The sequence below is a fragment of the Bradysia coprophila genome, unplaced genomic scaffold, assembly GCF_014529535.1.
Source record: "Bradysia coprophila strain Holo2 unplaced genomic scaffold, BU_Bcop_v1 contig_358, whole genome shotgun sequence".
Classification (NCBI taxonomy): domain Eukaryota; kingdom Metazoa; phylum Arthropoda; class Insecta; order Diptera; family Sciaridae; genus Bradysia; species Bradysia coprophila.
Window position 1 is genome coordinate 6,844,440 of NW_023503616.1, and position 23,747 is coordinate 6,868,186.

The 23,747-nt window shown below is 37.4% G+C and overlaps 4 protein-coding genes across 6 annotated transcripts; 2 read left to right on the forward strand and 2 right to left on the reverse strand.

Moving 5' to 3' along the window:
• The first annotated feature begins 1,886 nt into the window (after positions 1-1,886).
• LOC119081244 (transcriptional regulator ATRX homolog) lies at positions 1,887-19,724 on the forward strand. 2 transcript variants are annotated; one of them, XM_037189971.1, is made up of 13 exons: positions 1,887-2,033; positions 2,094-2,652; positions 2,772-2,971; positions 3,052-3,289; positions 3,350-3,530; positions 3,602-3,876; positions 4,028-4,299; positions 4,367-4,818; positions 4,969-5,068; positions 5,131-5,594; positions 10,400-10,410; positions 11,656-11,657; positions 19,713-19,724. In XM_037189971.1, exons 1-10 carry the CDS (start codon positions 1,998-2,000, stop codon positions 5,581-5,583), a joined length of 2,766 nt encoding a protein of 921 aa, XP_037045866.1. In that variant the 5' UTR covers positions 1,887-1,997; the 3' UTR covers positions 5,584-5,594; positions 10,400-10,410; positions 11,656-11,657; positions 19,713-19,724. The 2 variants fall into 2 exon arrangements, with proteins under 2 accessions (XP_037045866.1, XP_037045865.1); XM_037189970.1 differs by lacking the exons at positions 10,400-10,410; positions 11,656-11,657; positions 19,713-19,724 and having other exon boundaries at positions 5,131-5,715.
• On the reverse strand, positions 5,798-9,042 carry LOC119081603. Its single transcript, XM_037190637.1, has 2 exons — positions 6,264-9,042; positions 5,798-6,044 (listed from the first exon to the last, which is right to left on the reverse strand). Exons 1-2 carry the CDS (start codon positions 9,040-9,042, stop codon positions 5,842-5,844), a joined length of 2,982 nt encoding a protein of 993 aa, XP_037046532.1. The 3' UTR covers positions 5,798-5,841.
• On the forward strand, positions 12,085-16,096 carry LOC119081242 (transcriptional regulator ATRX homolog). The gene is made up of 10 exons (XM_037189967.1): positions 12,085-12,343; positions 12,411-13,119; positions 13,182-13,459; positions 13,637-13,874; positions 13,928-14,108; positions 14,169-14,467; positions 14,547-14,818; positions 14,885-15,384; positions 15,461-15,560; positions 15,623-16,096. Exons 1-10 carry the CDS (start codon positions 12,245-12,247, stop codon positions 16,007-16,009), a joined length of 3,063 nt encoding a protein of 1,020 aa, XP_037045862.1. The 5' UTR covers positions 12,085-12,244; the 3' UTR covers positions 16,010-16,096.
• A 315-nt stretch (positions 19,725-20,039) lies between the features above and the next one.
• LOC119081243 lies at positions 20,040-23,323 on the reverse strand. Of its 2 annotated transcripts, none has more exons than XM_037189968.1 (4): positions 23,219-23,323; positions 21,183-23,153; positions 21,042-21,118; positions 20,040-20,894 (listed from the first exon to the last, which is right to left on the reverse strand). In XM_037189968.1, exons 2-4 carry the CDS (start codon positions 23,122-23,124, stop codon positions 20,100-20,102), a joined length of 2,814 nt encoding a protein of 937 aa, XP_037045863.1. In that variant the 5' UTR covers positions 23,125-23,153; positions 23,219-23,323; the 3' UTR covers positions 20,040-20,099. The 2 variants fall into 2 exon arrangements, with proteins under 2 accessions (XP_037045863.1, XP_037045864.1); XM_037189969.1 differs by having other exon boundaries at positions 20,051-20,894; positions 21,183-21,474; positions 21,520-23,315.
• Between the last annotated feature and the right edge of the window lie 424 nt (positions 23,324-23,747).

Here is a 23,747-nt window from a genome sequence, read left to right on the forward strand (position 1 = left end):
AGACTTTCATAGCTCACTAAATGAAATTTTAGACGGTTCCGGTCTTGATGAATTAAGCTTGCCAAATGATGTGGATGAAGATGAATATGGAGAAGAATATGGAGATGAAGATGAAGATGGAGATGAAAATGGAGACGAATATGATGATGAAGATGAAGATGGAGATGAAGATGGAGATGAAGGTGGAGATGAAAATATAGACGAATATGATGATGAAGATGAAAATGAAGACGAATATGATGATGAAGATGCAGATGAAGATGGATATGAAAATGGAGACGAATATGATGATGAAGACGGACATGAAGATGAAAATGGAAACGAATATGATGATGAAGACTAATATGACGAGTGACAGTGAACTGTCCACCTTTTATTTCAGTTTTTTGTAATTTTTAATTTTTAATTTTTAATATTTTTCTTTTTCAGTAGAAGTCTATTGCGTGAAGACCATTGTGCTACAATACCTATTGACTTGGCCCATAATCGCATATGACATCTTGGACGATAGGATTTTTGTTTGAAACTTGTTTTTCTCCTATAAGAAAAATCAATGGGGTGCGATTAAGAGATCAGTTCACGTCTGGCAGCCCCGTTTAAACTGGAATCTCTTAAAACTAATCAGCTTTTCCTCTGTGCTAGTGGTCGTTTATACTAACTTTAATTATAGATATCTGATTAACGCCTGTAAAATATTTATTGGCGTCGCGTTTCGTCATTTCTTTCGTTTCAAAGAAAGTTACCAACTACGACCGATTTAAATGACGGCTTGAATTTTTCCCCCTAAACTTCAGCGGAAGAGTCAGTCGCAACTTTAGTGAAGAAACCGTATCATTTTGTCACTTCGTTTAAAAGTTACGGGCTACTTCCGGTTTAAATGGCGGCCATTTTGTTTTTTTTTTGCGCAAAATTCAGCAGGAAGATTGCTTGTAACGTTAGTAAAGAAATTGTATCATTTCGTCACTTTATTTAGAAGTTACGAACTACTTCCGGTTTAAATGGCGGCCATTTTGAATTTTTTGTTTGTCTAAAATTCAGCAGGAAAATCGGTCGTTACTTTAGTAAAGAAACTGTATCGTTTTTTCACTTTGTTTAAAAGTTACGAGCTACTTCCGGTTGAAATGGCGGCCATTTTGAATTTTTGGTTTGCGCAAAATACTCGGCAGAAGTCATACTTCAACTCTCTAGAACAAAATTTTCTTCTATCTTCAACATTTTTTTAGATACGAATTCTGCCAAATTTAGGTTGATCTTATCCCACAGTGCAGAGTCTCAAAAATATTCTATTTGAAATTCATTGCTGCTTTAGTTATTATTGCACTCAAATTGTTATTGTTTACGATTAAAGTTGTATTATTATTTATAAGGAATGTGATCCTTTAGATTTAGATCTGTCAAATCTGGGAATCGATTTTTTTTTTGTTGAGATATATCTAAAACTACGTTGAGAAGTTTCGGTTCAATGAAATTGTACGGTAGGATTTTTGTTGTTTTCAAATCGAAAGGTCATTTTTGCGCTTTTTTGCGTATGAACATAATACTCTCTAGCAGTGACACAACATTTCCATATATGTCAAATAGACGATTCTCATTCGCCAAGTGGATAAGTGTAGAGGCGCCACCTATTTTTCGCAGTACTTCATTCTCTGCAGCTTATTTTCATGTGAAGTAACATCACTTTTTGCAACGCACTTCAAGCCTGACTCTATAGGGTAGTGAAACATGGCATTGTGTAAAACACTGTAAGACACCACTTCATATAATATAGTATGCTATTTGGCAGGGCGTTTTTCTGAACAGGTGATTTTGGTTTGGTATCATTTGTGAACGACCCTTTTAAAATTTTATACCATTTATTGACATTATTGACAGTTTAAGATCGCCACTTTGGACGAACAGTCGAAAAATAAAAGTAGCGAGCCAGTGTTAGTACGTGTTGCGAAAGTTTCAAAACCTTGATTTTTAATATCGGTCGAATATAATTCCATTTTTGTGAAATGGAACCTCAAAATGCCTCTTCATCAAAAGCAGAGGTTGGCATTAGAGACTATATTTGACAGTTATTTTACTGAAAATCACATTTTCTCAATTAGGATTCTGAAGGTCGAACATTCAGACGGAAATTTGTAGAATTCGAACGCGATATTTTCAATACAATTGCTAGTGTGGAAGCAGCGCTAGAGCGAGAAGAAAACCAACGCAAAAAATATGAAGAAGAAATACAGAAATTGAATGACGAAATGAAGTCAGTGACGCAATTAAATAAGTCTTTGATCGAAGACAATGATGTGCTGAAAAATAAATTAAAACAAAGCGAGGCCGAAAAAGAAGAAATGATGAGAGAAAAAACTTCGTTCAACAACCGTCTTAAATTGCTATTAAATGACGTGATAGTCGACGACGTAGAATCTCAAAACAACAAGCGCCCAAATGACACGTCTTTGGATGATGAGGATAATCCGGCTCGAAAACATCAGAAAACAGTGGATGAACAACCGAGACCACTCAATCCGACGAATGAAACAAATGATCAAAATTTCACCGGGAATGCCGTTGTCGAGCTTCAACAACTTCAATCAGTTACGGATATCCCAATATTGCAAGCAAATGACAAGAATGAAATGATTGTGACAGTTGATAACACTAATGCTGGTGAGTGTACCTACGACGTGGTTTTTTAAGTCGTACAATTTGAATTAGTTACGCAAATAATTTCAACTGCTACGTCCTACGATTAAACTATACAATTTGTCTGATCTTTTGTTTTGAAGCTGTCACCAAAGACGAACCTGTGTCGGTAACGGAAAACAATCATCTGTTGTCTACGGAAAACCAAGTTGAAGAAAGAAGGAAAACAATGCGACGTAACATCAAAAAAATTATGGATTTCGAATGCTTAACGGTAGAGACAAAGAGAGCTTTCCAACAGGAAAAAGAAAGGAAACTTCATTACACCCAAAAGCTACAAAAGGTAAAACTGCAGTTTCTGAAACAATGAGCAAGATTGTAGCTAGTTTTGCTTTAACATTTTGGATTTCCTTTACTGAACAGTTTTGCGAAGAATACGGCGTACTACCTGGGGAATTCAACAAATTGGACAAATTGGTATTGGATTTCGATGCGAATACTAAGCGTGAACGGTTGTCTGTGGATAGAAGATTGTTAACGAAACTGAAACCTCATCAATGCGAAGGCGTGAAATTCATGTGGGATGCTTGTTTCGAATCTATTGAGAAATTGCAACACAGTAATGGTGGCGGTTGCATTTTAGGCCATTGCATGGGTCTCGGTAAGGTTCATGCGCCTTATAGTCCAGTGAATGAAAACTAAATCGAAAATAATTTTACAGGAAAGACACTACAAGTGATCACATTGGTCCACACCTTGATCACTCATTTTACAGAAACGAAAGTAAAGAAAGTTTTAATACTTTGTCCAAAGAGTGTCATTCTCAATTGGATGGATGAGTTTGAACTTTGGCTCAAAGATTTTCAGAACAAAGGGAACATCAACACCTACTGTCTGTCGTCGTAAGTAACTTTTTTTTTTGACAACAGTCTGAAGTGACATTCGAGTGAAAACTATTATTTCTCGACTGCAGTGCCCGTGAAAGTGCAAAGCGTATAAAAGCCTGGCAGAAGAATGGCGGTGTCTTCATTATTGGATATCGATCGTTTCAGCGTGAATCGTGTAAAGCAGATGAGAAAAGCATATTTCACCAGGCCTTCGTTGATCCAGGAGTAGATTTGGTAGTTTGCGATGAAGGCCACCTCCTGAAAAATCCAGCTTCGAAGCTCAGTTTGGCAATCAATAAAATTCGCACGTCACGACGAATCATTTTGACTGGAAGTCCGTTGCAGAATAACTTAAATGAATGTGAGTATACGGCTGATTAGTTACAGCGGTTAGCCAAAAAAAGTTTCGAATAAGCTCGAGTGAATAAAGCCTTCAGAAAGGTGTAACTTGATGAAGTAAATGAAGTGAAGATCTGCAGTTTCAATTGATTTGAACCAAAACTTTTCTGCAGATTTTACGATGATCGAATTCGTAAAGCCTAGATTATTAGGCACCGCAAAGGAGTTCAACAATCGCTTCGTTCGTCCAATAGTAAACGGTCAATTTATTGACTCGACCGACGAGGACATCACACTAATGAAATATCGGGCATACATTCTTCACAAATTGCTGGATGGATGCGTTCAACGACGTGACTACTCCGTGCTGGCCGAATTTTTGCCACCGAAGCAGGAATATGTGCTGTTCATACGATTGACGAAAGTTCAGATTGATTTGTACAAGGTTGGTTTTTCGAACGTTTTATTTTTCCTTTGTAGAACTTGTTAACGTTTCACTTTTGTTCTGTCAGTTATACATGACTACTTACGGCAAGAACAATCCCATTGTTCATTCACCGCAATTGAAAAAGATATGCAATCACCCGAATACATTGATCGATTTTGCTAAACGACATAGACCAGCTCAACGAAATAGTGATTCCGATTCAAGTGACAGCGAGCCGAACGAAATTGCTGACAATTGGTGGATGCCCATGTTCGACGGATGCGATCAGCCGGACGTATCTGGCAAAATGTTGTTACTTTTTTCTATTCTATCGGAATGTGAAACGCGTGGTGAAAAATTGCTGTTATTCTCTGGCTCCTTGTCCACGTTAAACGTTATCGAAGGTTTCCTAGCCACCAACTCAAAGGGAATTTGGACTCGTGGAATGGACTATCTACGGATAGACGGAAGTGACACTGTTGACAAACGTAAACGAGCTATGCAAGTATTCAACGATGAAACGAATAAACGAGCACGGTACTTAACATCGAAATCGGACGTCATGGAGACATTTTTCATGAAACGTCGAAAAAAATGAAAAATCACTCGAAAATTCATGAAAATGTGTCCCTGCTTAAAAGAATGATTCCGGTGATTCTTATTAAACAAACTTTTCCTTATTATCAGATTGTTCCTGATTTCAACGAAAGCCGGAAGTTTGGGAGTCAATTTGACGGGAGCAAACCGAGTCATAATCTTTGACGCATCTTGGAATCCTTCGGATGATGTAAATATTCGATTTAAAAACTTCGCCAGACTTGTCTGCCATTGTGCATTTTTCGTTCGTAGATTCAAAGCATTTTTCGAACATACCGATTTGGACAGAAAAAGGAGTGTTACGTGTACCGATTCATTTCTCTTGGTACAATGGAAGAGAAAATTTACGATCGTCAGGTCTCAAAATTGAGCATCGCCAAACGTGTCATCGATGAGCATCAAATCGGTCGCTATTACAAGGAAGTAGACCTACAGCAACTGTTCGGTGTTGATGATCTTGATCCACAGGTGGTACAACACACGGCACCGATTCCATCGAACGATAATTTGCTCAACGCTTTGCTGGAAACGCATGGAGATTTGATTTACAAGTATCATGACCACGATTCACTATTGGTCGATATGAAAGACGAGACATTGACCGATCAAGAAATCGGAGACGTTTGGAATGAATTTGAAAGTACTGGAATTGATGATTTCGAAGATACGTCGACCGATCAAGATATTGAAGATTCTTCGGAATAATTTCCCTAAGTGGGAGCGACTTTTCGCTGTTGAAAAGATTTTTATTTCCAAGAAAATTGAAATGAAATTTAAACTATGTTGGTTCGTTTGACACGAACAGTTTTATCGATAAATTCAATAAAAGCCACAGATATGGCACGACTGCCATTTTTTTTTTTTTCGTTATTAAACTTTTATTTTGTTTATTTAAATATGCGAAAAAAAGGCTGCTCACAATGACGCAGCCCGTAAAAAAACGATCTTTTCAAAAATCAAAGGTTACAAAACATAAAAATCATCTACTCTATCCGTTCCCAAAGTCCCCAAAATACACGCAGCGTTGCCTCTTTGTATCGCAATTGAAATTTTCTGCAATAAATAATCCATTGATCGCGGTTCCCCTGAAGTGGCCTTTATAATTTTTCCTAATTTCTCAATGAATTTCTTTGTTTCAGGTCCCATACAGCCTAAAGTCTCGAAAGCTAGAGGAGTAAACAAATAATTTTCTTTTAAACGCTTATAATGATTGTGTTTAAATCTTTCTGCGTTGTCCGCAATCGACCGCTGTTTCTTGCTAGATTCATTAATGTATGAAGGCGCCAATGTATCTCTTATGGTTACATCCCAAATAAGAGATTTACCATGACTCCATGGAATCAGTGTCATTCCATCAGGTCTTTTACCATCATCTCTAGACATACCTGGCGGTTGTAACATGGTTGGAAATCCTGCTGAAGAAAATGCATGAGAAAAAACTTTGTTGACTTCATCATGCGCAGCAATTTTTTTAATTTTCATTTTGCATGATAAGCCGTGTAAGCCATCCTTTTGAACCATTCCACCACAAACACACTTATGTTCCTCGCATAAACCAGAACCTAAACGAAGACCAACAGCAATTCTAGCAGAGTTGTTATCCAATAGCAAACCCAATTGGCTCGATGGAACTACTTGCAACCACTTTGAAGATTCTTTGGTTGATGATGCAAGTAGTCTTGCACGAGCAACAGGTTCGCTGGAGTCAAACATCTCATCGAATTTACTCTTAATCATCGGCAGATCCCAATTCTTTTGCTTCTTCTTCTTCTCGTCACCTTCTGGAACAAAATCTCGAGGTATTTCCTCAATTAATTCCAAAACACTAGTTTCGATTACCTGAAAACTAAACTTTCTCAATATCTCACTCGACAGTTCTAAAGTAGAATAAACAGACGACAGATAAGCTGGCATCGCAATATCCTCAACTTTCCTAACACCTATACCTCCAAAGCTTAAAGGAAGAGAAGCCTGGTCCCAAGAAAAATCAGACATCTTCACATTCGCAATGGCTTCGAGAGTTGAACGGAAAATCTCGTCAACAGCTCTCAAGCGATCACCTAACAAAAACGCCTTCGAAGAACGCAACAAATAATTAAACCTAGAACTACCGAGAGACTTCCTAAAAACACACAAAGCAGGATGAACATCCATCAAAGTTAAACGATCACACATCAACTTGATAGATTCAACTTTTGCTGAAAACATCCTTTCTAAACCTAACTCAAAAACAGGCGAGCCCAACATCTCCAACGAAGACTCATCAACCCGCTTAATCCCTGGTAACAATGACGAAATCTCAGAGTACATATGAGCCGCTTCACCTTCACTAGCACTCACAAAAAAGACTTCACACTTCTTAGCATTCAAAGGCAACCCTGACAAATCACAAAATTCTAAAATCTTCCTAATATCCCCCAATACTACAGAAAGCACGTCACCAATACTACCATCATCTAAATACCAACCATTCAACCTTGCATCTAATGAATGCGTCATCTTCATAATACCTATGCAGAAACCGGGAGGTCCCAAAGGATCTCCTTGTTGAAACCCTCTTCTTGAAAGCAGAGTTTCATCAAGAAAATAAAGATTAGAAAAATGTCTATAAGACTGTTGCATTAAAGCCAACAACTCAGGACAAACGTCTCTAACCTCACCTAGCATGAACTTCCTAAACAACATATTGAAAGCATTACCGAAATCGAACTTAACCAAGGCCATCGGCTTGTCATGCTGAACTGTACAAAACCGACGAACTGCATGAACCAACGCTTCTGCACCTCCCGGAACACCAAACCCAAACTGAACAGGCTTTAACTTCTTAACTAAACTATCTCTGACATTACAACAAGCCACCTTTCCTGCCAAACGTCTCCAAACTATCCCTACTGCAATTGGCCTAACATCGTCTTCACCTTTCATAAGGGCAGTCAACGAAGCCCCGAAAAATATCTTACACACGTCCTGTTGAACCTTCCCACGCTTAATAACATCCGTCAAAGAAGCTATTGCCTTCAACAACCGATTCCCAAAATCACCACAAGTAAAAGAAACTAAATCCTTCAAATGTCGGGGCCTCAAACCACCTATTCCCCCTGAAGAACTCAACGGGAAGCTTCTAATAGCACCCAAAACATCCTTAACATCAGTAGCCTGCAAATTACTATCTAACTTTACCTCCTCAAAAACCTCACCATTATCATCCGGATGCTTGCCCTTTAACTTAGTCACAGTCTCTATTGACTGAGGCGCTACTGACTCACTCGAGCACAAAACTCTAACAGCTCCTTTAACATCTCCCTCACCAACCTTCCTAGTCGCAACCTTCACAACAACACTGTCCCTATCAACAACCTTACTAACAACAAATGGAACACTAGCGTCATTCAAAACATCCGTCAACGCCTTGACAACATCTACACAGTTCCTAAAAACACCCAGATTATGCCTGATCACATTAATACCACCTTTGCCCTTCGACCTATTATTCAGAACAATATAAGGGAAAGCAAGCAACCTCATCCATGATTCTACATCATTTCTCTTCACTAACCTTTCAACCACCGCAGCTAACTCTTGACAAACCACAATCCTTACAGATTTCTGAATAATTCTCGTCAAAGGAACTGAGAGCCTACACCTATTAAGAAGAACTCCAAAGTCTTCCAAACACTCTGATGAACCTACTTTTCCCGACGAACCCGAAAAACCGTCAACACCTACTGACGGATTAACAACATCACTAACGCCCTTATGTCTAGCCATATGCACTTTCAGACCACGAGCATTCTTAGCTAAGAAACCACAAGCACTACAAACTACCCTATCAGAAACAACTTCTTCAGAAGAAAAATCTAAAGCAGAGACTGCAACTTTCCCCTTACACTTTCTATCTAACCGACCTCGAACCGGTCGACCAACATCAACATCCTTATTCAGCGAAGAAAACACTTTCTGACACTTAGCAACCGGACAATACCAATCATTACCATTAACCAATGAATTGGCACCATCATCATTAACTAAATTACATTTACGGTGATACCATTTTCCGCATCCTGCACAGAAAATCCAGTTTTCAATGTTTTCATCATTTTCATCCACCAAACATAAACAAATGCAATCTGAAAGTTGTGGTTGACCACTTGAAGTTTGGCCCATGATTCCACCAAAATTAGATAATTGTAATCAAATATTTTTATGAAAATACGGGCGCTGTGTTATTTTGTCCAATTTCCAGCCTTACAAATTATTTATTTTTGTTTTTATCCAAACAAAAACTGAATTCTTCTTAAATTTTTAGGCAGAGCAAAAATTGTACGTCTTTTCAATTTCAAAGCCTCCTTATATTATTTGCCATTGCCATATTACTGCCATTGATTTAGCGCATAACTTCAGAATACTTATTTCGAATAAAGAAAACATTTTTAAGTCTCAAATTCAAGAACTTATTTCCTGTTTCAACTCCTCCAACTAGCGGTCACTTTATAAAGATTGCCATTTACATAATTTTAGGTGAACGACAGAGAGAGAGAGAGAGATTGAGAGAAAATTCATGATTTCTTATAAATATGAAGACATGTACATATGTATACGAGGGCTTGCACGAGTAATAGTGCTAGTGCGTGCCTAATATAAACTACGGTACATGATGAGGTATTTTATCACAGTAGGCAAACTCAACAATAACTGAGATATATTTAATTTTGCTTGCAAGTTCGTCAAATCTCTTTTTTTTACTTTAACAATACATTCAAATAAATGAATCACACATGAAATCGATCATTTCAAACACAAAGACAATTAATGCAATTTTTAATTGAAATTCGAATCCTGCCGATCAGTTGTGATTTTAATTACGAAGGTATAAGTCGATGTTATGAAAAAAAAAGTATTATTTTCGAATATAATAGTATTTCGCATGCGATGGACTTTTATGTATTGCCGTCAGCAAATTTATTTGCTTGAACCGATTATTCTCTATATAAATAGCCAAATGAGCTACAATAACGACTCTTCACGAAAAATATAAATTATTTGTTATATATAGCCATGAGCGCATAGTGCAGAGTCCGAGCCAGAATTTGGATAGATACTTTGAGGAATATTGCATTATGAAAGTGTATTGGTGCAAAAGTTAGGAAAAATTCATTCCAATCCAACCATAGATAGAGTTTATTACGTCTCACTAAAACACTCTCACTTTAGCCACTATAATAACTATCGTCTGGATTCAGAGCTGAAAATCATCCGTTTCATTCAGATACTTTTGTGGCTTTTAGCATGTGATTCTTGAACACAACATTCAACAATGAATTGAAAGCACGGCAGAGTAAAATAAACCAGGCAGTAGCGGTTCATTTTCGAAACGTCAAATAAGGGACCTAATACACTGTGTGAAACTGAACTCAAATGAACACTGACATAAATTGAAAAATTTTATTCGCAAAAAATATAGAGTGTTATGATGAAAGAGATAGAAATATTTTGACAAGTACCCCAAGGCAACTTATAATAAACTGGTCTTCGGTCCTCTCGCTCTCAACGTAACACGTTGAAAGAGAAAGCAATATTTTGACAAGTACCCCAAGGCAAGTTAAATTAACTAGTCTTCGGATCTCTCGCTCTGATCATAACAGTCTATAGGGCTACTAGATTATTCAGGTCCCTAGTCAAATCAGCCTGGTTAACTTTACTATGTCGTGATTGAAAGTTTTGAATTGTGACAAAAATCGATGAGGTGAATTTTGACAACAGCCGTTGGAATATAAACAAAATTTAATTAATTGTTTTCACTATTTAGACACAATGTCATCACTCAAAAATAATTATTTTTCATCAATACGAAAATCGAAAACTTTTTTACATCAGAAATGTCAGAACTGACAAGTTAATTCTTCACGGACAAAATCGTAAGGCTGTAAACTTTGGGGAGGTCACGCAGATCGCCATTTTATTAGATACGCGGGAACACACCACTCCTGAAGATTTTTCATATAAAAAAATTCACCACATCGTCACGGCAACGAGAGACTGCCATTTTATTAGATACGCGGGAACACACCACTCTTGAAGATTTTTCGTATAAAAAATATCACCACATCGTCACGGCGACGAGAATCGTCACAGGAGGTGAATTTTTGTATGAAATCCGCCATTTTATCTTCAATTGTGGTGTGTCAATCTGTATCTGCGTGACCTCCCCAAAGTTTACAGCCTTGCAAAATCGGCCGTGAAGAATCTAACCTCACAGTTAACTTTGACAGTACTAACTGAGTGACAAAAGTTAACGTAAGTGAATGAAACACAATTCTTGTACGAGCTCTTAAGCCGAACAAAAAGAACCGATGTCATCCATAGAACCAAAACTGCACAAATTATTTTTCGTTGTTATATTGACAATTGCATTGTTAGTAGTGTGAGGTTATGGCACTATGGTTTGACATTTCATTTCACCTTGGAAGAAACCTTTAGATCATCTTTAAGGCCGTTTGAAATGCCATCAACGATTAGAAATGCTATCCACGTTAAAAAAAATCTCATAAAAATCTTAAGTGAGGTTACGCTTGAAAGTACCGTATCTTGAAGATGATCTACAGAAACCGGCAATTGAATAGTGCAAAAGAGAATAAGCAATCCAATCAAACAACGCCATTTGCATTACAGTAGAGAATCTGAGCCAATGACATACGGAAGAGAAATTTACCGTCATTTGCAATTGCATTATAACTCGAAAGAGAGAGAGAGAGAGAGAGAGAGAGAGAGATAGAAAAGTTGTTATTCGTTGACGGTATCTCTATGGTCACAAGAAATTTTTCAACCTTTCCTCAATCGTTGTGCAAATAACTATTGACTTTATGCTGAGCAGTTATATGATACTTGAAAACAAAGAAGGTATAGTGGTGCATATTTGTATTTAATATGTTGACTGATAAACTATTTCGATTTCACTTACATGTCTTACTCTATTAGTAAACCGCGTGCTACGCTACAGAAAATATTTTTCAGAACATATCTCAAATAGAGTTACAGAAAACTTCACGCATAGCAACATCCACACGACTCGTCAACGTCAATTCCCTCAATTCCAAAAACGATCAAATGTTTATTCTACTTGAGTTATACGATCCACCATATAGTCTTCCAACACATTTACACATTTGCTTCTCTTGCAGTCGTTTTTACCCATAAATGATCGGATAATGCTCGGGTCATTGTGGTCATTGTGCACCGGTTCATATTTATTGTGAAAGTAAAAACTAAACGCATGTACATGTCGAAAGACATTGCGTTATGTACAGACATTAATTATCGAAAATTGACTTTAATCGTTACCCGACATCGCATATAGTTGCGGCCAAATATGAATGGCTTACTGACAGTATCAGAAATAAAGGTTGAACCCGTTGATCCGGACGAGTCAGAATCAGTATGGTCGACATTGCCTCCATCAATTGTACAGGTTAAAAATCAAACGAAAATCTTTTGATTTTTTTGGTTTTTCTTATTTTCGTTCTTTCAATTTATAGATTTCAGAGCCTGAAGAGGTGGGAAACAAATTTGACGTAATCAAAAAAGAGGTTTGTCAAACTATTGCGGCGTACAAACAAAAATTTGAACTTGAAGCGCAGCAACGCTTAAGCCTGGAAGTAGCGTTACGCAAAGAAGTGAAACAAAGACAGAGTTTGGAGCAACAAGTTAAGGACCTGACCGGACAAGTCGAGACTGTATCTAAGGAAAGGAATGACATGAAAGAAGAACTGCGTCAGAGTCAACACAATGTCAAACGTTTACAAGATGAGCTAAATTTGAAGGAATTGGAAGCGAATGACCTCAACAAGCAATATCAAAAACTACTAAAGGAAAAAGCTTCCTTCAACAAAATCTTTAAAGATCGTCTGGCAACCTTTCTCAACGACGTCTCATTTCCTGATGCCGACAACAATTTAGAGATAGAATCAGACTTCCTTGAAACATCAGGCCAAACAGACAAGAAACGTTCTAATGGATCTGACACACCATCCGCTCAAGACGAGAGTAATACGACGTCAAAACGATTCAAGACGAGCAATCCCAGTTCGCCCGATTCACATGCAAGCTTGACATTTGAATTCGTAAAAGAGAGTGAATCGGTTGTGGAAGCTCAACCAATTTTGAATGATTCAGACATTCCAACAAAAACCGAGCCTCTTGACGAAAATGCTGCATCAAACAGAATTGAAACTTCAATGGACAATGGTAAGGTTGACGTTCTTTGTACTCAAAAATGTTTTTGATTGAATTTTACTATGAATTTGTAGTTGAATCTGATTGGCGTGGTGATGTCAGCAGTTATCTGGATATCGTGCTAAATGAAAAACACGTCGATGAAAATTCAAATCATGAACGCCAGTGTCGATCTGCCGGCAATAGTGACATGGCTGTTTCACTCTATGAAAATCCCATTTCCAATAAGCCGAGAAGTGTCAGAAGAAATATCAAAAGAATTATGGAATACGAGAGCCTAACTCAGGAAACAAAACAAGCTTATCAACAAGAGAAGGAACGGAAAAAGCAATATGCTCGACGAATTCAAAAGGTAATATAGACTTACTGCGACTGAGAACTAATTTTCTTCCACCTGTCCATCTCTTAAGCATCTTAAAAGTTATTCCAAATGCCATTGGTTGACATTGCTAGAACTATCTAAATTCTTCTGTTAGACCTTCCTTCGCAATACTTTAATATTTGACGAATTTTTCCCGATATTGAACAGTATAACGAAACGTATGGCAAATTACCGGGCGAACTCAATCAGATGGACCAAATATTATTGGATTTCGATCTGAACACCAAATCCGAACTGTTGGCGGTTGATAAACGACTGTCGACTAAATTAAAACCACATCAATGCGAAGGCGTAAAATTTATGTGGGACGCATGCTTCGAATCTATCGAAAAATTACATGGCAACAACGGAAGTGGTTGCATTCTAAGTCACTGCATGGGCCTGGGTACGGATATTGTATGTGATTTGATTGGAAATATTCCTAATTCGTCATTGTAGGCAAAACGCTGCAAGTTATCACATTGGTGCATACTCTGCTGCGACACAGCGACAAAACGAATGTGAAGAAAGTTCTGATCATTTGTCCGGTGAACGTAATTCTGAATTGGGTCGATGAGTTCGACATTTGGCTGAAGTCGTTTCCCAAACATGAAAGTGTCAAAGTCTTCGAATTGGTGTCGTAAGTTCTCCTCATGTAACAATTTTGACTGAACGGATCTACCAATCGTTTTTCGTACAGGAATCCAGATGACCGGACAAATCAGTTGAGACATTGGCATTTAAATGGTGGCGTTCTTATCATCGGGTACAGAATGTTTCAGATGATGTATCAAAACATGGAACGACAATTGCCAACCACCTATGAATCCACCCTTTCGTACAAGGCTCTCATCAATCCAGGTGCCGATGTGGTTGTTTGTGACGAGGGCCACTTACTCAAAAATCCATCTTCTCAACTCAGTGCCACTATTAATAAAATTCGTACGCTGCGACGCATTGTGTTGACGGGCACCCCTTTGCAAAATAACCTCAAGGAATGTAAGATTAACGTTACAGTTCGGTCGAAATTATTTTATTGAATCAGAGGATCCAATGGTTAACGCAACTTTGCTTACAGATTTTGCAATGGTTGAATTCGTAAAGCCTAGACTATTAGGCACAGAAAAAGAGTTCAGCAATCGCTTCATTGGACCTATTGTTAATGGTCAGTTTGTTGACTCCACCGAAGCGGATATTACATTGATGAAATATCGAGCCTACATTCTCCACAAATTGCTAGAGGGATGTGTCCACCGTCGAGATTACTCTGTTTTGGCCCAATTTTTACCACCGAAAGAAGAACATGTACTGTTTATACGCTTGACGAAAAAACAGATGGACTTGTACAAGGTTGGTATTTGACACACACCCACACACTAAGCACAAGGGAGCTAGCAAAATTTATTTCCACCCCAGTATTACATGGTAAATTTCATTGTGAGCAAGCCGGTCAATGATCTGCCACCGTTGCGAAGAATATGCAATCATCCCATGGTCTTGGCCGACTTTGAGGATCGTCACAAGTTGAAACCATCAACGTCCGATAAAACTGACACAGATCGTCAGGCTGGCGAAAATTTACCACATAAACCGAACGGCTGGTGGAAACCAATATGCAGTGGTTACCAGCTTGAGATGTCTAACAAAATGCTCATACTATCGACCATTTTGAGTGAATGTGAAATGCGTAACGAAAAGGTGGTTGTGTTCTCGGGTTGTTTGTCGACGCTTAATGTTATCGAACATTTTCTGAAAAACATAACGGAAACAACGCGAAACGTGAAGGCTTCGTCAACGGACTACAGAGGAGTGTGGAAACGTGATTTGGATTATTCACGTTTGGATGGTGGACAGAACGCTGAAAAGCGGAAAAGAGACGTCACAAGATTTAACAAAGAAACGAATACGCGAACCAGGTGCTTCCGTAAAACATAATTTCTGTTCTTCGCTGGATTTTAATCATTTTCTTTTGCCACATTTTGCGGCCTTCAGATTATTCCTGATTTCGACGAAAGCTGGAAGCCTGGGCATAAATTTGATTGCAGCCAACAGAGTCGTAATATTTGATGCGTCATGGAATCCCTCAGACGATGTGAGTATATTCGTTGATTGCGTTCATTAAACGCGAGTCCTTATTCCAAGTGATTTTTACAGATTCAGAGCATTTTCCGTGTGTACCGTATCGGTCAAGAGAAAAAATGCTACATTTATCGATTCGTGTCGCTGGGCACGATGGAAGAGAAAATTTACGATCGTCAGGTCTCAAAATTGAGCATCGCCAAACGGGTCATCGACAAGCACCAAATCGGTCGGCACTACAAAGAGGAAGACTTACAGCAATTGTATAGCATCGACAATCTCGATCCACCAACGAAAGAACATACATACGCTCCGACTGAAGACTGCTTACTCAATGTCATATTCCGAAAATATGGAGACATTGTTTACAAACATCACGACCACGATTCGCTGTTGGAAAACGTGGCCGAAGAGACTGTAACAGAGGAAGATGTTGGTGATTTCTGGGAAATATTTGAATAATTTCTCAATTCCATTGAATTATTTCATCATTTATGATGGTTCGTTTGAGACGAACATTTCCATAACAATAAATACTTTGAACTGAAGTGGGAATTTTATTCGTTATTTGTGAGCACTTTGCGCTGACTTCACTATACCCACCAAGCGAGCACTTTGATACTTTCGGAAATGGGTATAATCATTGTTATCAATAAATTTTCTGTTAGTTTGCAGTTCCGTTCTACAGATTTTTCATTCGCTAATCGATTCTTATCGATAGTGTGTCTTTGGCGATAGTTAGTTTCTCTACTGGAATTTTGGATTTTGTCAGATGACTTTTTATTTGTAGTCCATCCAACACAGAAATTCTCATGAAAAACGCAACGTGGCAAAGCTGAATGTGGTATTTAGGCATTCGATACAATTCATTAGATTCATAAAATATCGATTGTATTTCAATCAATATTAATCGACATATCATCTGTAAATTTCGATTGATCATCGGTACAAATCGACTGATCATCGGTAAAAATCGACTGATCATATGTACATATTGACTGATCATCGGTACATATCGACTGATCATCGGTACATATCGACTGATCATCGGTACATATCGACTGATCATCGGTACATATCGACTGATCATCGGTACATATCGACTGATCATCGGTACGTATCGACTGATCATCGGTACATATCGACTGATCATCGGTACATATCGACTGATCATCGGTACACATCGACTGATAATTAGCTTATCTGTCGATTTTTATCGATTATCGATAAAACATTCGATTTACTTTGAATCGATTATTTGGAAATGTTATCATCGATTGATACTGGTATTTTTGCGTATGGCGAACAAAGCAATGAAATGAATTAAAGAAGTAAAGTGGACAGTGGATCGTAGGAAATTTCGCAATTTGTAGCCCGGAAGCGAGAACAGAACATCCGGTTTGTCACGAAGTTGTGGGATTTGTAAATTTGTAGCGTCAACAAATCGATACATATTTTACATCGATATACAAGAAGAAGACGCAGGGACACGTTAGGAACGAATACAAAAAGCAAATGAACAAAAACCGAATTACATTTTATCATTTTGGTAACGCTTTCCGTTTGCGGTTATAATTTATAAATGTTGGATTACAGAAATAGGGTTGATGAACGTTATATGAACGTTATAAAAAAAGAAAAGATAAAAAGTTGGTCACACAGAAAATGAGTGGAACTGTAACACAATACTTTCGGAAACCATTTTCCTCTGCTATCTTCTTGCCTTTTTGTACACACCCAGTTACAATGTACCATAACTGTATACGTATAGTAAATACATAACTACAATCAGAATGGAAACAAGAAACGGCATCTTAAACAAAAGATGATTTTCAGAGAAGATTGGGCGGTTTGTTTTTGTGTGTGCAGCAATGGTTTCAATTGTGTTACATTTCAGACAAAACACTAATTGCTCTAAATTGATGCTGACTTTTTCTGGATAATGTTCATCGTTCTTTCGTACTGTAATTGTAATTTAAAGCTCATTAATCTCATCGCTTTTATGAAAGCGGGATAGATGCTGCTGATTAAAAAAATAAAAACTCAAAACGTTGGTTCTATTCTGCAATCAATTATTGCAACATTAGTCATTTTACCAATGGTTAGGTATATGTACTAGATGTCTACATTGCACATGTATAGAATATGCCCATTTGCTCATATAACTTGCTGTCTAAATCATGTAAACTTTAATGAACATTGGAATCAAAACTTACGATTAATACCGCACTAAACACCCTCAAAAACTTACTTTATGCCACTTGTACGAATGCCAAACACCGCACTCATACAACACTGAAGCAGCAAAGCAGAAACTTTAATTTGAAGAGCTTCTGGAAACTGTTAAAATACAAAAGTTTGAAAACTCTTTGCATAGCACAAGCAGTCATTTAACCCGAAATGCATGCTTACGAATGGACCCAATGCTAGAGCTGTGTGTATTATACATTATAAAACGGGCTGTTGTATACATACGTTCCCATATATATACGACTCTCACAATTGCAGTGGAGCTCTTCTCTTTTGGAGTTTATACATTTAAATGATTCTGTAGGATTTCTTGGCTAGGTAAATTCGATTTAATTTTCACCATAGCAAATTTCACACACAATCGTTCCGGTGTACTCCGGTGTTACAACCGTGCAAACACTCCAACCGCTTACAGCAATATTAACCTATATATTGAATAGTTGAAGCCACAAAATTTTGTTCCGATGGAAGTGAAAAACTGTTTGCATTTAAGCCTGCAAATCCACACAATCTAACAGTCGATATCAACACTTCTCAAGTTTAAAACTTAGTATTTGTCGAGGTATATATTAACCTGAAGTTATTTTAAAAAATATTTAGCTAATTCTGTCAGATAGATTTGATTAAAACAGAAATATTGAATTTATCAATTCTTTTAACCGCAGTGTGGAATTACCTACCGAATTGTTTCATTTTACAAAATATTTTGACGCTCCCCCCTGAATGAATTTCAATTTATCGAATTATAAAAGTTCTTTTACTCCCAATTCACAGTGAGTAATTAATTTTGATTTTCTTTAGTCTACTTTCGAAATAGTTTTAACAGCATTTCATCCTCGTCCATATAAAATTAAACAATTTTAAAGAAAAAAGTTTTTTTTTTCGTAGCAAAATTTTCTCGAGCAAAATCAAATCATATAAAATATTCCTTGCCTCCAAAGTAGATAGCGAAGTATACACATTTCACCGTAAATAAATAATAAGGAAAACTTAATGAAACACTTTCAAACTTTTGTATTAGTTTTTACAATGGCCCTTAAGTATTGTAATTTAAAGTCTTTAGCTACATCTCCAGTAACTCTTGGTATCATTGCGAGAGTCTTCACTACGGCATATATAAATTAATCACAAAAAGTAAAATTTAATGATGCCTTACATTATATGGTAATAAATTTTAGAAAAGTTAAAGTTCTGAAAACAATATTGTTGAGCTTCAATCATCGATTACAGCATCTATATTTCTTATACAAAGAATAGCTATTTAAATAACAAGGAACAAAAAGTTGAAAAGTAGAGTTTTCGTGTGAATTTTGTTGATCCGAGACGAAGTTGAGTTCAACAAACACACGAAAACCAGACTTTTGAGTTTTATCCCAAGTTAAGTAATGGGTTTTACATGCTTTTAAAAGCCTAAACCTATTTTTTTTATTTTCCCTAGGTGTGTAAAAAGCCATTTTCCTTCGGACAACAAAAGCATGTAAACTTACTTTCTGAATAAGCCATAACATTAATCTAAGATACAGTTTTGTACAATGTACAGTGAAATTGGCGTATCCTTATCCTGATATAAATGACCAAGTCAATAGAACTGCTCCTAGCATTAACATAGTGAATATCTGGAGGCTTAGAAGAGAACAAACACTTAAGTACGATGTTTTACTTAATTGTTTGTTCTCTTCTAGGCTTGATTTTTTAAATTTTTGCTTTGTTTATTTGACATCTCGCTCTCTCACGGCTATCTCACGGAGTACTCTTTTTTGAGTGGAAACCATACTTAAGTGTCCATTCCACTCAACAAAAAGTACTCCGTGAGAGAGCCGTGAGAGAGCAAGGTGTCAAATAAACAAAGGAAAAATTGAAAAAAATTCAATTTTGTCTCTCCCACTGAGTACTTTTTTGGTAAGAGGAAACTAAGCATTAAGTGGGCAAATTGAATTATCAAAAGCGTACGATTACATGTATTGGTGTAACATTCTACGTAAAATAGTACGAAATGTGCATCTTATACAAAGTGTTGGGGAATTTAGTACCAATTTTAAACTACTGCGTCGTGGATGCCTCTCATTTAATTCTGTTCTCGTGCCTGTTCTTAGAGTGCGTTGATAGTACGAAATACCAGTCTAGGTATAGTTTGGTCTAAGATTATCATAGAGATGATAACAGATGGCGTAGCAACGCCATCTGTTATTATCTATCTGAAGATTATTGGTAGTTTGTTTGTTGAAAACTCTTAGATAAAAATGCATGAAAAATGAAAAACTTTTTTTATTTGTTGAAAGATACGAGAGTATGAGACAAATTCTTACTTTTTCGAAAAATAGATGAAAATATCGAATAATAACAAAATAATTGGAATGGCGAAGATTACAACATAAATTATGCAGTAATTGCGCCGGTGCTTTTGAGCATTGGTTCTGCATGACTCACAGTTCAAATTGCGGACATTTTCTGATTGCTTCCCGTCAACATCCAATGACACCACACCTGTTGGCTGAGTTTTCGTTTCACTGTTTCTATTAATCATCGGAAGCTGTTCTTGTTCATACTTTTGAAAATTATCAGAGTGAAACAGCTCAACTATTTGTGCGGCAATGTAAACATTTGATTTTTTCGAATCGATATCTATGAGTTGATATTTCCTTAATGCATTGCTGGCTCTTAACGATTTCTCTTGGCATTCCGAAGCGATTCTTAGCACTTGTAATTCAAATGAGAAATTTGAGCCGTTTAAAAATTTGATTAGCGTTTCAGCGAAATTATCAAATTTATGCTGTTCTCGAGAGTTCATGTCGGTTAAGACCAGAATTCGAATTGGTTTGTTTGCATCCAATGTTTGCAAAATTGATTGAAGCATTTGTACGGCCGGCGTTTTATCTGTTTCAACAGTGAGCAAATGGACGAGTTGCGAATTGCCGTTGGAAATTTTCGAGAACACAAGTGGTATGATCTTTTCGGCGAAGCGACAATGCTTCTTCGCCACAAACACATTTTCATGAAGGACGAACACCGTCTGAATAGGATTCGGATTGGAGTTGCTGTTGCGGCCAGATCTGAGTGCACCGGTGAATTGTCTCACTTTATTTGCAGCTGCGGTGATCTGTTTCAAGGAAAATATCGATTAGTCGGACAATTTTCATTTAACAAATTGCACGAATTATGAAAGTGATCAGAAAAAGGAACGCTTTCAGTGATTGATCCTCTTGAAGTCAATAAATCAAGATCCAACTGGAGTACAGGTACTTACTAGAGAATTCCTACTTTTCCGTGGCTCTGCGGGATTGCACATCGCAGTAATATTTTCGAAAATTCCCGTTGCAGCATCTATGCAAAGTAAACAATGAGTTTCTGTTCTGTATTTTGATATCGTTTCCTCTAAAATACTTACGATCAGCAACATCGTTTTTTTGCTTTTCATTGATATGTTGTAAGTCAATCGGTTGATCCACACTCGATTTCTTTTGTAGATGAAGTTGGAGTTTTTCGTCTGTTTCCTGTGCAAAAAGTAGCCCAGCTTCTAGCTTTTTCTGTTCCTCCAACTCTAAGCGTAGCTGCTGTAATCGGAATCTCTCATCCCGTTCTTCTTCTTCTCGTCTAACACGATATTCTTCCTCTCGCTTTTTACGTATTTCATCTTGAAGCTTACGTTCATCTTCTCGTTGAAGGCGTTCCTCTTCTTCCTCTCGCTGAATACGCTCTACTTCCTCTCGCTTTAGACGTTCCTCCTCTCGCTTTAGACGCTCGAATTCCTCTCGCTTAAGACGCTCCTCTTCCTTTCGCTTAAGACGCTCCTCTTCCTCTCGCTTAAAACGCTCCACTTCCTCTCGCTTATGACGTACCTCTTCCTCTAGCTTCAAACGTTCCTCTTCTGCCTCTCGCACATTACGCTCTCGTTGTCGACGTCTACTTTCTTCTTCTCGCCTAAGATGTTCTTCTTCGCCATGTTTCATTTTGTTTGCTTCTTGCTCTCGACTTCTGCGTTCTTCTTCGCCCGCTTTCATTTCATGTGCTTCTTCTTCTATTCGTACTAGTTCTTCTATTCGCCTAAGACGTTGCTCTTCTGCCTCCTTCTTCCTACGTGCTTCTTCTTCTTGCCGCTTACGTTTTTCTTCTCGCTTAAGACGTTCCTCTTCTTCCGGCTTAATCCGTTCTTCTTCATCTTTTCGCTGAATAAGTTTTTCTGCCTCTTCTGCTTCCCTTTTCCTTCGAAGTTGAATTTCTGTTTCTCTTTTGGTGCTGCGCAGAAACTCAACCATTTGTGCGGAATCGTTATTGATATTTTTCTTTGCGATTCCAACCAGCAAATTTGATATAATCTTTATGTTTCGAGTAGAACTTTTGATAGCTAACGCATCTTCTGTCATCTTAAAGTACGCAAAAATTTGATCCACAGCTTTATTCGCCTCAGCTGTACCGACTACTTTCAAAATTGCGACGTGATCAATAATGTGAGCCAATTTTGTTTCAATTAATTGGTGAAATTTAGAAAGAGATAATTGACTTTCTACGATTACTTTGACATGGACGTTTCCCAACTTAACCGTACCAGTTGGTACTACTTTCAACCAAAAGATATTCCATCCGGGCGAAAGCGTAATTCGCATCTTTCCGTCCGCATACCAAGGATATTTTAAAATAATTGGTTTTTCCAATTGGAGTGTCTGGTAGTTTGCGAAACAATCTGATTGGAAAAGAGTCGCAATTGCACTTGATATTGTTTCATTAGAGGATGTCGCTGCTATATCACAAAGATTCGTCGCAACGGTGTTGTTAATTTGTAACAAATAGGACAGTGCTCTGGTATCAGGCTGTTCTTTTGATGTAAACAGTCTTAATGCTTGCGAGTTGATCATCATTTCTGTTGTAGCCAAAAAGTCAACCACTTTCTTCATTTCCTCCTCTGCCCTTTCAGGGTCGCTGATCGAACCATCGCATACAGTTAAGACGCGAATCGGTTGGCCGGGATAATTTTGTTGTATTGACTCCAAACATAAACGAAACATCCGAATTGCTGGTCCGATACAAGTTCTACCTCCACTCTGTATATCTGACGTCTTTAATTCGCTGAGCGTTAGATATTTCCAGTTAGCTTTCGACGAAAAATTAATCAAATCGATCCCTTTGTTCCAATTCAGTTTCGACATGACCAATGGCAGAATTTCTTTCACAAATCGTGCTGTTACGTTTCCCATTGATCCAGATGAATCGAGTATAACTACTGTTTGTATGGAATTCGATACAGTTGCACCCTTCACATCTATCGCACCCATGTATTTATTGTTATTTATGGGATACAAGTGAAGTTCATTTTTATTTTGATTGATTTCCATCGTTGTCCGTTGTTTGCCGCAAACTTTACCTGTTTGTAATTATAAATCTAAATTGTAATGAAAGTTTCTTCCGTGAAGATTGTCTCAAACATACAAATTTGTTGATGTTAATTTAGATGATGTCAATTCAAGTGTGGACGTACAGATTACTACTTGATAAACTATAAATTCCGACGGTCCTCTATCAACACAAGAAGAAATACTGAAAAACTTGAGCGAGCACAACGTCATAAACACGTTTCTGAACTGACAACAGATGGCACAACTACATCAATTAAAATTTAAAAAAAAAGAAACCTCCAACAATTTCTGTTCAAACTTTTTACAGTTTTCTCGCTTTTAATATTCGTAACTTCATTTTCTATGTAATGTATTTTGGACACGTTAAAATCCCGTATATAGCGATGTTTCGTGAAGGAATCCACACGAAAAGTAATAAAGATTCTCATTAGACGGGGTACACGATATAAGACAGAAAAGAAAAACTCGAAACTGAGCTCGCAATAGCTTATCTTTAAAACAAAAAGCAACTAAAAAAAACCAAATCAAACTACAAAACACTTAAAGCACAAGAAGATCCCATTACAAATAGTATACTTGCATTTTCATGTGATAATTTACAT

Excerpts from the sequence above, each read along its gene's own strand:
- LOC119081244 (XM_037189971.1), top strand. The coding sequence starts at position 1,998 with ATGGAACCTCAAAATGCCTCTTCATCAAAAGCAGAG. Across the intron at positions 3,531-3,601 it reads AACACCTACTGTCTGTCGTC|TGCCCGTGAAAGTGCAAAGC; the intron begins GTAAGTAACTTT and ends TCTCGACTGCAG. Across the intron at positions 4,819-4,968 it reads GAAACGAATAAACGAGCACG|ATTGTTCCTGATTTCAACGA; the intron begins GTACTTAACATC and ends CCTTATTATCAG.
- LOC119081603 (XM_037190637.1), bottom strand. The coding sequence starts at position 9,042 with ATGGGCCAAACTTCAAGTGGTCAACCACAACTTTCAGATTGCATTTGT. Across the intron at positions 6,045-6,263 it reads AACCATGTTACAACCGCCAG|CTTTCGAGACTTTAGGCTGT; the intron begins GTATGTCTAGAG and ends TTACTCCTCTAG.
- LOC119081242 (XM_037189967.1), top strand. The coding sequence starts at position 12,245 with ATGAATGGCTTACTGACAGTATCAGAAATAAAGGTTGAACCCGTTGAT. Across the intron at positions 12,344-12,410 it reads TGCCTCCATCAATTGTACAG|ATTTCAGAGCCTGAAGAGGT; the intron begins GTTAAAAATCAA and ends TTCAATTTATAG. Across the intron at positions 15,385-15,460 it reads GAAACGAATACGCGAACCAG|ATTATTCCTGATTTCGACGA; the intron begins GTGCTTCCGTAA and ends TGCGGCCTTCAG.
- LOC119081243 (XM_037189968.1), bottom strand. The coding sequence starts at position 23,124 with ATGGAAATCAATCAAAATAAAAATGAACTTCACTTGTATCCCATAAAT. Across the intron at positions 21,119-21,182 it reads AAAAAACGATGTTGCTGATC|ATGCTGCAACGGGAATTTTC; the intron begins GTAAGTATTTTA and ends TACTTTGCATAG. Across the intron at positions 20,895-21,041 it reads GGAAAAGTAGGAATTCTCTA|ATCACCGCAGCTGCAAATAA; the intron begins GTAAGTACCTGT and ends TCCTTGAAACAG.